This window comes from Myodes glareolus, chromosome 7 (genome assembly GCF_982192425.1).
Source record: "Myodes glareolus chromosome 7, mMyoGla1.1, whole genome shotgun sequence".
Lineage (NCBI taxonomy): Eukaryota > Metazoa > Chordata > Mammalia > Rodentia > Cricetidae > Myodes > Myodes glareolus.
In genome coordinates, this window is record NC_142032.1 from 46117968 (window position 1) to 46130483 (window position 12516).

Below are 12516 nucleotides of genomic sequence, written 5' to 3' on the forward strand. Positions count from 1 at the left end.
AACAGAAGTCTTCTGGTTTGCATACGGAGTTGGGAAATTTCTCTTGTGAATTCTCTCGGTGGCGAAGCATAAGCAGTGGAGTGCTTCTAAGAATCTCCTCGAGGCCAAAGCCCCCGTTCTCAGATGCATCACGCCATCCGCAGCTCATCTGTCGTCCCCACAGTTATTGCGCCGTCACTGCATTTCTGCCGGAGGGTCGCACAGACGGTGACGCACCCCCCGGTGGGCGTGGTCTGCGCTCTGACGCACAGTGAGCGCGCCGACGCACAGCGCGGTGTGCGCGCGCCGTCCGCGGGAGCTCGCTGGTGGCTGGAACGGCGGCAGTGGCGCGCAGAGCTGGCGGAGCTGGCGCCAACCGCCCGGGGTTCGGCGGGAGGAGGCGCGGGGCGGCTGGAGGTGTCTCCCGAGCCCGGCGGTGTCATGATCGACTCGGTGAAGCTGCGGCGCGATAGCGCGGCTGACTTCTTCTCGCACTACGAGTACCTGTGCGCGCTGCAGGACTCGGTGCCGCTGCCCGCCGTGCGCTCCTGCCTGCGGGACGGCGTGCTGGACTTCAATGCCGACCGGCTGCGCGTGGTGGACTGGGCGCCGCTGCTCAGCACGCTCAGAGTGAACCGCGACCTGCCGCTGGTGGCCATCAAGAGCTCCTTCCAGCCGTGGCTCGGGGAGACAGGTCTGCAGCCGGGAGATGTGAGGGTTCGGTCTGAGAGGAGGGAGTCCGGTGCAACGGAGCCTGCGAAACCGGCCTCACCCCTCTACAAAGGAGTTTTTGCCGCCGCCTCCTTTTCAGGCAGTTGGCTGGAAGAGTAGCTAAAGAAAGAATAGGGCTCGAGATTGGCCCTTATCGCAGCGAGGATTACCAACTATGCTCCCCGAGGGACTATGCAGTATAATTTAATGATTTAACCATTGATGCTTTTGCCCCCGTCTTCTTTGCTTTAGGGTTTAAATTTACAGTCTCCTCATTGTCAGCCTAATACGGGAAAGAAGAGAGTTAAAAAACGTAAAGAAAAAATGTATAACAAAACAAACAAAAAACCCTTCAGGGACGTGTTTTACGATTTTTAGAAAATTTTGTATGCGTGTGCTGCCTGTGTGCAGTGCCTGCGGAGTCCGGAAAAGGAGTTGGAATCCTGGAAGTAGAATTACACATGATTGTGAGCCTCCGTATGGGTACTGGGAATTGAACTTGTATCCTTTGCAAGAACAGCAATTAGGCTAACTCTGAGCCATCTACCCAGCCCAAAGGACTGTTATTTAGTCTTTCTGGTGCTTCTATGGTCATCATGAACACTTGCCCAGAAGCCAAAAAGTCTTATCATCCTTTATGTATGCGCCGGTACTAATTTTTTTTTCTTAAAGTATTTGTGAATCTTAGTATCGCCACATATGCACACAGAAAAAGCAGAAGAGGTGTTGGGTGTCCTCTGGTCACTTTCCACCCATTATTTTGAATGCCTCTCTTGGACTTGGCTTGGCTGGAAACCATCAAACCCTAACTGTCCACTTTTCTCCACCCCCTGCCAAACTGGAGTTACAAGCCCTGCCCTGAGGCCTAGCTTATGTGAGTGCTGGGATCTGAAACTCCAGACCTCCAGATTGTACAGCAGATGTCCTTCACTGTTGGGCCGGCCTCCCAGCAGCTAAACAATTTTTCACATACTCTTTTATTTTTAGATTTGCAAGTAATTTTGTGTATGTATATGTATGTGGCCTGTGTGTGCTTGCGTGCGCATGTTTTTGTATCTAGACACATGTATCTCATGTGCATGGAGGCTAGAAATTGACATTGGATATCTTTCTCTATTGCTTTCCAATCTATATACTGAGACAGGGTTGTTTTTGTTTTCTGAACTCAGGGGATTTACTGCTTCCATTGTCTGGCTAGCTAGTTTGCCCCTGGGATCATCTCTTGTCGCTTCCCAGGGATTACTGACTTTCCCCTTGCAGGTGGTGCAGATTTGGGTCCTCACAATTTTCCTTGCTTGTGCTTTTATCCATTTGGCTATCTCAGCCCCATTTATTTTTCTAAAGAGTAGTAGCATGTAAGGGAAACAGGTGTTAGTGGTAACAGTTTGAATTTCCTGTTTTAAGCTCTTAATACTCACACATCTGAAAAGCAGTGAAACAAGCCTGTCGAGAATTCTTAGGACTAAAGTGCATTGCGCGTGTCAGGTGTCTGCGGCTTGCCAGCTGAAAGGGAAGGGGTAGTAAGCTTGGAGAAGCCTGGCCCTTTTCCAGGTCTGAGATAACGCCATTTGTGATCCTTCTTCAAGGACAGTATTGTACTTCTGAGGAATCCCTTGATTACCCAAATTAAAGGAAAGATGAGCGGTATCGTAGAATTGAGCAGGCATACTTAATCTTTCACAGTACTCTATGCTGAATATAAGGAGACTGTCGGGACCGTTTCCCTTTAGACATCCTTTGCAGCTTTTCCATTCTTGTGTGCAGTGGGTCTAGGCTGTAGATTTTAACCTCTTAGACGCCACTTGTTTATCTCTCAGCTGTGTCAGCCTGTGCTGTTGAAGAAGCTCCTGACTGGCTTTGCTGCTCCTGGACTCAGTTTCCCTCTGTGCAGACGATCTCACACAGATCCAGTACCTATTGGCTGCAGTGTGTCCTCCTTCACAAAGGCACTGGAATATGAGCTGCGCTCTAGCTAAAGCCTGCTGAAAGGGGTCTTCTTCCTAACCTGTGGGATTCAGGTGCCTCTCCCTGGTCTCCCTTTGTGTAATTGGCCCAACCGTGGGGCATGTTTTTCTAACCATTCTCTAAGCCAGTGGCAGCCTTGGTCCTCATCACGTGTGTTACAAAAGCCAACTCTTGCAGACTTGCCTCAGCCTGTGAATTTCTCACGTTTTTCTATTATGAAGGGTCTAGCCCTCACACCTGCAGTATTTATACTGTCCAGCAGGTGTCAGGCTTGGCCCCCTTCACGCAGTTCACTCCCACTCCCTCTTTCTTCTATATACAAATTGAGGGGTTTTTTTTGAAGACATCCCTTAGGTGCAAATTCTTTGCCTCCATAAGAAACCATACCATGCAACATTTATGTTTCTGTATCTCATGTAGTTTTGAATTTCCTCTTTAAGAACATGGTTCGTTTCTGTACCTTAGCACTGAAGAGTTTGATACTAAAATTGTGTGGTTGACATCACTGATTTTACAATGAATTTGTCTTAGGTTCTGATGCACACAGAGCTTGTAGAAATCGTGTTCCTGCGATCAGATCCAAGGATGTGAGCTTCCAGTTGTGCAAGGCTCTGAAAGGCTGCTTAAGCTCATCTACTGTGCTAAGAAATCTGGAGCTAAATGGGCTGACTCTGAGAGAGAGAGATCTGACTAGTCTAACAAAGGTGAGCCTTGTTCATGTGACCTGCAGACAGTTGATCACCAATTTTGGTGGGAAAATGCTCAATTCATATTTTCCTTTTTTTTCTCTATTAAGGGATTGAGTAAATCGACATCTTTGGTGCACCTCTCTCTTGCCAATTGTCCAATTGGAGATGGAGGTTTAGAAAGTGAGTCATGTCATTTAACTGTTGTCCTGGTGTCATGTTTGCTGTCTGCTGTGATGACCTCCGTCTACTTTTTGAGCTCCTTCTTGAGCCTGAGCTGCCTCCTGTGCCTGCTCAGATGCTGATCTGTTCTCACTTCTTCCGGGACAGCATATCAAGCCTAAGACTGAACTTCATTTAAGGTTGTGGAATGCCATAAAACAGGCCGTTTTGTCGTCTTTAGTATTCTGTTGTTTGTGTTTGGCCCTAGTTTATGATTTTCCTTTAAGAAATATTTGTGGGAGCTGAGCAAGGTAGTGCCTACTTTTAATCCTAGCACTTGAGAGGTAGAGGTAGGCAGATCTCTGCCAGCCAGGTCTATAGGGTGAGTTCCAGGACAGCCTGGGCTACACAGAGAAACCCTGTCTCAAAAAAAAAATCAACAACTGTTGTGAGGAAGGCAATAGTAGGGTAAAGAGCTTTACCATCTCCAAGTAAAGCAGCTGTAATGCAATTGTTTTTTGTTTTAGTTAAGATTTATTTGTTTACAATATTCTGTCTGCATGTGTGTCTGCATGCTATAAGAGGGCACCAGGTCTCAGTTTAGGTGGTTGTGAGTCACCATGTGGTTGTTGGGAATTGAACTCAGGAATCCTAGAAGCTCTTAACCACCGAGCCATCTCTCCAGCCCCAGTTTATTATTTATTTATTATACTTATTTATTTTTGAGACAAGGTCTCAATACGTAGCTGGCCTGGAACTCACTATATAGACCAGACTGGCCTCAAACTCAGAGCGATCCACCTGCCTCTGCTTCCCAAGTACTGGAATTAAAGTCATGCGCCACTATGCTCTGCTTTATAATATGATTGTAGTGTCTGTATATCAATAGTATTCAGTTTTGACAAGTTAGTAGAATTAAGCCTTTGCTGTAATGTAGATCAGTACTTTGTTATTGATAAATTGCAGCCAGTCTGTTAGTGTCTGGGAGGGTTGTAAAGTGATTTTAGGAACTTGTGTCTAAACTAGAATAGACTGAAGACCATGAATAAACCAAGATTGACCAAGTTGATAGGCTCTTGGTCTTACTTGTGTGTTGTTTTTTCCTTTTAGTTATTTGTCAAGGCATAAAGAATTCTGTCACCCTCAAGACGGTCAACTTCACAGGATGTAATCTGACATGGCAAGGAGCCAGTCATATGGCCAAGATCTTAAAGGTACATTCAGCCTCGAATGACTGATGTGATTGAAGCACATTAATACCGTGGTTTGGGGTTGCAGTGATTTTTTTTTTTTTTCCCATACAGAGATTGTAGTTTTAGTTTAATTGCATGATATATAAGTGTTGTTTAGCTTGGCATTTTGGCACTTAAAGATACTCATTTAATCTTAGAAATAATACTTTAAAGTATAATGTTGTGGGATAATGTTCTTGTATATGTAAAGATTTGTCACTCATATTGGTTTAATAAAACATGGATTGGCCAATAGTTAGGCAGGAAGTTTAGGCAGGACAACCAGACTAGGAGAATTCTGGGAATAGGAAAGGAGAGATGCAATTGTCATTCAGAAGCAGAGGAAGCAAGATGAGAATGCCTTATTGAGAAAAGTACCAAGCCACATGGTACACATAGATGAGATTATGGGTTAATCTCGGTTGTAAGATGTTGGCAGAGGCTGCTCATTTGTTCCCAGCTGCCCAGATCCAAAATAATCACACAGAAACTATTAATTAAAACACTGCTTGGCCTATTATCTTAGGCTTCTTATTAACTAAAATTAATCTTCTTAATCTTAAATTAACCCATTCCTATTATTTTTATATTTTACCACAAGGCTCCTGGTTTACCGGTTCTGGGGTGTCTGTCTCCTTTGGTGGAAACATGGCGTCTCTCTGACTCTGTCTTCTTTTTTCCTCCATTTCTGCTAGGAATTCCTGCCTTGCCATACCCAATGGTAATAAAACATATTCACAGCATGTAGAGGGGAATCCCATGTCAGTAAGAGATAGATTAGTAGTAAGCCTGAGCACTAGACCCAACAGTTTATAATTAATAAAAGCCTCTGTGTGTTTATTTGGCACTAAATGACTGTGGGACTGGGCAGGACAGAAACTTCCATCTAAAAGGGTGCTCAACGTGGGGTGTTTCTATTTTACACAAAAGAAAAAGGGGGGCTATAGATACAATAAGATTAAAGGGTACATTATTGAATCTACTCTGAAAAAAAGGAAGGATAAAGATAAGATTAAAAAGGTAGATTATTGAATCTACTTTTAAAAAGCAATTACTAGTTTTAAATATTTTGTGTTGGATTGTACTTTTATATATTGCATATAGATTTTATATATTGATACAAATTGAGATTAATTTTATTAGAACATACTGCACATGCATTTCTACTCTTTTTCAAGGGATTGTACCTATATAACTCATTTAACAATGTAATGCAAATTTATAGTCTTTAAAAACTATTATCAACTGGTTAGGATAATAAGGAAATGCAGGTTAGTGATTAGTCACCTATTACAGTTGAACTTGTAGCTACATTAGGTGTGTTTTCAAGGTCAAACAGATATTTTAGATAGACAGGTCATCTTCAAACACTTCAGATATCTATAGAATATGGCATTTAAGATGTTTTAGTAACATAGACTCTTTTTTTTATGACAATAAGACATGTTTGCTCTTGGCAATATCAATCTACTTCAGAGAAGATAATAGACATCAAAGAAACTCCACATGGAGTTAGTTTTCTTTGTGGCAAAAGTAAACCACTGGACGAGAAAAATGTCTATTGCTGACAGTATGCTGTTTTAGTTGGGCAAGCAGGACACAAAAGAAACTGACTGCCAAACATTGTCAAGACAAGGAAGGGCAGCCCTTCAGATGGTCCTGCTTCACAGAAAAGTTTGTTGGATATGCTAGGCTTGTAGGCAGAAGATAATTGCCCCAGTGTTGCAGAGGAACTTTGGGTCACTGTCCAGGCATCCAGCTGTCTCTATCATTTCTCACATTTTTTGGAAGTTGCTCACACACTCTGCTTACTCAGTTAATATTATATCCTTCTTGGGTCTCTGAGGGAGTTAAGACTAGTGTTCTTTGTTTACCTCTGCAGAAAGCAAGTTATAATAGAAAGTAAATTAGGTACAAAACTTTGGACTTAAAAAGATAGGATAGATATGGAATATTTTCTCTGAATTTATCAGATACAAATGGTCTAGACCTTGTTGATCTATTTATTGCCTATATATTGTATATAGTTATTGTACTTACTATATATAGTTTTTCTTATATTAGTTATAGACTTCTTTTTTATTTTAAAAATAAAAGGGGAAATATGGTGAATTTGATTTGTATTTTAATAAATAAAGCTTGATTAAAGATCAGAAGGGCAAAGCTAAGCCACTAAAAGTTAGGCAGTGGTGGCACATACCTTTAATCCCAGGACTTGGGAGACAGAGGCAGATGGGTCTCTGTGAGTTCAAGGCTACTCTGGGCTACACAAGATCAATGTAGAAATAAATCCAGGTGGTAGTGGCTTACACCTTTAATTCCAGTACTAGGGAGTCATGCCTTTAATTCCAGGACTAGAGGGAGTATAAAATGGGAGGAGAGAGAGGCTTAGTTTTCTTAGGCTGCTTAATCTGCTTAGTCTGTGGTTGCCCAGCCTTAATAGAGGTAAGATTTCTCTAGTGGCTTGGTGCTTTGCTTTTCTGGTTTTAGAGTTGAACCCCAATATCTGTCTCTGGGTTTTTATTGTTTGTGCTGCAGTATAATATTTTATAAATAATACTTCTTTGTTATTTTAGTTGTTGAAGATGTTGTAGCCCCGGAAGAAACTTTATGCTGTTACAGTTTCCAATCACTGATCACTCTAACTGCTGTAATTTATCAACTAATAAGAAACAGTACATACATTCTTTATATTAGGACTAAAGTTGTTTAAAAATTTGATATGAAGTCTTTCTTGTAGGCTGTTTTGTTGTTGTTTGCTTGCTTGTTTGGGTCTAGTGGTGGTTGAGACAGAATATTGCTGTGTGATCCAGCCTGGTTGGTCTTGTGTTATCCTTGCTGGCCTGGAACTTCCTTTAGTTCCCTTCCTTCAGCCTCCCAAGTGCTAGATTAGAGGTGTATATCACCTTGGCTGGCTTGTTTTTGTAGTTTGGTATCAAGGATAAAGACTAGAACTAAGGACTATGGAATGAATCTAGCCTGTCACACGGTTTTTGCAAGTAAGGATGCTAAGGAACACAGCCCTGTCTAGTTGTCTGCATGGTAGTTGACTACTTCTGTCTTAGATCAGGAGAGATAAGTAGTTGGTCAGACACACGGAGCTCGGAATGATTACGTTTAGACCTTTACAAAGCAAATGCTTTGACCCTTGTGACAAAAAGTGGTCAAGAGCGTGTCTTCTGTTTTCTGGTGTGGCGATCGGATTTTGTAAGGTTTTTGTTGTTATTTTGGTTTTGGGGGAATGGTAGTTGTTTTTATGCTGGGCATTGAACTGAGATCTCACACTTCAGGCAAGTGCTCTACCACTGAAGCACATTCTAGCATTTTTTGACTTTATTTTGAGACTGGCTCTCATTAAGTTGCTTAGACTGGCCTTGAACTCACTCTGTAGCCCTCACTGGACCTGTGATATACCTGGCCCGACCCACTGAGTAGCTCAGATCACAGCCTTCCCTAACCACTAGCCTAACTAAGTGTGTGGATGCTGAAGCCAGATGGCCTGAATGAAAGCCCTGACTCATTTAGTATCGTGTGAACATGGACGAGTTGCTTCACCTCTGTAAAGTCACAGTTCACTCAGAGGGTCTCGTGTGCTGTGGCTCCATGCTTTTATGTGGTTCTTCTTCGTAGGAAAATGGCATTAATTAAATTGACTCCTTTTAGTGTCACGTCACAGATGCTTTGCTCTTTTGATGTTCAAGCAGGGAGGTGTTTTTCCTTTTAACATCAATGACCCATATTGGCAAAATTCACCTGGTGAATATAGGGAATTGGCTATAGTCCAAAGGCTACAACTGTGACTAAAAATCAAACCATTTTTTCCTAATGCCTGTCAGACTCTCCTTGCTTATTCTAGGACACTAAAGATGGTATGTGTGCCCTAAGAAGTACCCAAGAGCCATTGGGTTAAAAGATAATGTTGCAGCCTCCGAATGTATCTTTTTATCGTCTGAACCTTGCACCTGTTGACCTGGCTGTTCAGTAGTAGAGCACTTTGCTGGGCATTTCGAAGGCTTGGATTTAATCCCCATCACCATACATGTGCACACATGGGTCCTGTTGTTTCTGTGTACATAAAACACACGTAAGATATTTTTATAGTTTTATGTAGTCTATTAATAACCATGAGACACGTTAAGTGCTTAAATTGTATTGGAAGCCCCAAGAGGACAGGATAGAGTTTAGAAGGATAGCAGTGTTAAACTAGTTCTTTAATGTGGCAGAAAAGGAAAATAAAATTTTTGAGAGTTTAGTAAATTGTCAGTTTATATAATTGTTGAATAATAGTCACCCATTGGCTATTCTCACAACTGGAACTCTGTGCTGGGACCGTCTAAGGGCAGACTGCCGGCATATTTGTACTTAGGGTATATGGTGCGTGTAATCCACTGTGGCTAGTTTGCCTTTAGGTTTCCTATTTCCTTCCAGCACCTGACTCCCTACTGTTATCTTTGAAGTACCAGACCATGAGAAGGCATGAAGAAACCTGGGCTGAGAGTCTTCGCTACAGGAGACCCGATTTTGATGGCATGGCTGGGTTACGGCGCATCACGCTGAACTGCAACACACTAATTGGTGACCAGGGTGCAAGTGCTTTTGCAGACTCTCTTAGTGAGGATTTGTGGCTTAGAGGTAAGTTAAATGCGCTTTAAAAACTGAAAATCCTCTAGTAGCTTTTATTGTCCTTTTAATCTAAAGCCACATATATTCTTCACAGAAAACAGTGTTGCCTGTAATCAGAACATCTAGCAGTAACTGCTGGTCATTTAGGCATATTTTCAGCCTTTAAAAAATAGATGTGTCTGTCCACGTAGCGATTATAGCAATAGTTATAGCAAACTTGCTGTTTTCTAACCCTACTGTCTTTGTTTACAGGTGTGTGTGGGAGTGTATGTGATCTAGTATATATAGATGATATGTATATATGTGGAGTGTTTGTTTGTTTTAGACAAAGTCTCACTAGGTAGCCCTGGCTAACTTGGAACTTGGTGTGTATATCAGACTGGCCTCAAATTCCCAGGTATCTACCTGTCTCTGCCTCCTGAGTGCTGGCTGCTATTTTAAAATAAAAAAACAAAATCCCCACACAACTAAAACAAACCATGTATTATTTACTTAGGATGTGGTTCCAAGTACATGTCCTGCCACAGTGCACATGTGGAGGTCAGAGGACAACTTGCTGAAGTTAGTTCTCTTTTTCCACCATGTGGGTTCCAAGGATGAGGCCTGAGGGGTTCACTTGACAGCAGGTGCTTTACTTGCTGAGCCATCCTGGCTGCCCCAGGTTTCATTGCTGTGGTTCATTTGATGTTCTAGTGAAACGTACTGGTTATTAATTGTTTGGTTAGTTGGTTCTATCTTCTTTCTGTTTCGAGGGTCTTAGTTTAGGCTATTAGGGGGCGCTATGAACTGGTGTTTTAAACAGCAGAATTTATTTCTGCTAGTTCTAGGGCCTGGAAAGTTCTGGGTCAGGCACCGGCAGATGAGTTTTGGAGTCAGCTCTCTCTTGCTTGTTCAAGGCTTCCTTTGTTCATTTTTCTTAGTTTAATCTGCTTTCTGTTGCTGTGATAAAAGACTCAACTATCTTAGTCACTGTTGCTGTGAAGAGACACCATGACCAAGGCCACTCTTACAAAAGAAACATTTAGCTGAGCTTATGGGTTCAGAGACTTAGTGCATTGTCAGCATGGTGGGGAGCATGGCAGCGTACAGGCAGAGTGGTACTGAAGAAGTAGTTGAGAGTTCTCCATCCTGATCTGCACACAACAGGGGGAGAGAAAGAGACACTGGGCCTGGCACGGGCTTTTAAATCCTCACAGTCCACCCCTAGTGACTTCACCCAACAAGGCTGAACCGTTCCACTCCCTGATGACTAAGCATTGAAATATATGAGCCTATGGGGGCCATTCTTATTCAAACTACCACACTTAACTAAAACAACTTGGGAAAGAAAGGTGTTTTTTCCACCTTGCAGCTTACCTCCTTCGCAGAGGGAAGTCAAGGCAGGAACTCTTTCTTTTTATTTATTGTATGTCTGTGTACCACAGCCATACCTACTGCCCAAAGAAGCCAGAAAAGAGCACTGGATCTCCAGGGGCTGGAGTTGCAGACAGTTGTGAACTGCTTGTGGGTGGTGGGAATGGAACCTCTGTCCTCCGGAAGAGCAGCAACACCCCCTTTTTTTCTTTTTCTCTTTATTTTTTGAGATAAGATTTTTCTGTGTAACAGCCCTAGCAGTCCTGGAACTAGCTCTGTATAGCAGGTTGACCTCGAATGGCCTCTGCTGGGATTAAAGGCGTGCCACCACCGTCCAGCGAGCAGCAATACTCTTAACCATCGCTCCAGCCCCTCTCTTTTAAGTGTGGTTTTCTGAGATTCCTTTGGAAGTGAGGACTAAAAATGAAGTGCAGTGTTTACATTGCCACGGCCATCCTTGCTAAGCCTGAACTGGTTCTCATTGGTTCTCATCTTGTAGGGAGCGGTTTTTGTGGTTTTTTGTTTGTTTGTTTGTTTTTACGTAGGGGTGGGGTGAGGTCACTGTAGCACATCATAGAAGAGTTTTTTATTATACGCTTTCATATGCTTTTCTGATTTTCTTCTTTTATTTAATGCCCAAGATTTAGAATCTGCTGTGAGTAGTTTAGTTCAGGAATGTCCTAAGCATGAATGAGAATTGTCTGTGTGTTAGACTGTGTGGAGTCGGCAAGTAGCAAGTGACCCGTTATCTCTCATCCAAAGCTCTTGACCTGCAGCAGTGCGGCCTCACCAGTGAAGGAGCCAAGGCTCTGCTGGAAGCCCTAGAAACCAACAGAACCCTGGTCGTTCTGGATATAAGAAAAAATCCGCTTATCGGTAGGTCATCTCTTTAAATTAACAAATGCCCTAACAAAATGAATTTGCGTATTAAAAATTTTTTAAGCTTAACATATTTATTTTCTAGTTTTGTAATTTTGTGCTTTTAGGAGATAAATGCATTATTTTAAATGAGTTGTATTTCACAATTGTTTTGGTGGCTACTTATTCTAAGTGAGCCTAGATAATAAAACTGATCCTGTCAAGAGCACTTTCCTCACGTCCCCTGAGTCTCTGAATTCCTGGGAAGAACATTTCATTTGTTTGCTAGTTTGTAAGGAAATTATAGATTTTGTATGTGTCTAAACGCTGGTTCAGATACTAAGCATATTACAGTGTTCCAGCTAGACAAAGTCTTGCTCTCCATCAGTAAGGGAGTTCAAGTGTAAATGTATAAGTAAATAAGGAATTTTGAATACTAGGAAGTGCAAAGAGAGTTTAAGGAGACAGATGGGGAACTGCTGCTTAAGTGGCTGGCTGAGTGAAGAGAAGAGCCTGCTGTGGATGCTCTGAGGGAGCTTGCAGAACAAGGATGCAGTCTGTGTAGGTATAAGACGGCGGGATGTGTAGTGATATTTGTGTTTTAACAGATAAATAAAGCTTGCCTAAAGATTGGAGTGCAGAGCTAAGCCACTAGTTAGCCATAGAGGCCAGGCAGTGGTGGCACACACCTTTAATTCCAGGACTTGGAAGACAGAGGCAGAGGGATCTCTGTTAGTTCAGGACCACCCTGGGCTACACAGAATTGATCTAGTCTAAAAGAGAAATAGAGCTCACACAAAGGTGATCCCAGCACTTGGGATCCCACATCTTTATTCCCTCCACTAGGGAGGTGGAGACAGGAGCAATATGGCTGGGTGGAGAGAAGAATATAAGGTGGTAGGAGACAGGAGTTCAGTGCAGTCTGAGCAACAGTCAGTGTTATGATT

The 12516-nt window shown here is 42.6% G+C and overlaps 1 protein-coding gene across 3 annotated transcripts in view; it reads left to right on the top strand.

Moving 5' to 3' along the window:
* The first annotated feature begins 307 nt into the window (after positions 1–307).
* The window catches only part of Cep78 (centrosomal protein 78), a 35348-nt gene continuing 23139 nt past the window's right edge, over positions 308–12516 (top strand). For 2 of the 3 annotated variants that reach the window (XM_048429837.3, XM_048429838.3), the window contains exons 1-6: positions 308–673; positions 3187–3359; positions 3452–3524; positions 4614–4717; positions 9193–9367; positions 11474–11587. In XM_048429837.3, coding sequence (XP_048285794.3) covers positions 421–673; positions 3187–3359; positions 3452–3524; positions 4614–4717; positions 9193–9367; positions 11474–11587 — 892 coding nt within the window. In that variant the 5' untranslated portion in view covers positions 308–420. The remainder of the gene's footprint in view (positions 674–3186; positions 3360–3451; positions 3525–4613; positions 4718–9192; positions 9368–11473; positions 11588–12516) is intronic. The other variant, XM_048429839.3, reaches the window with a different exon arrangement.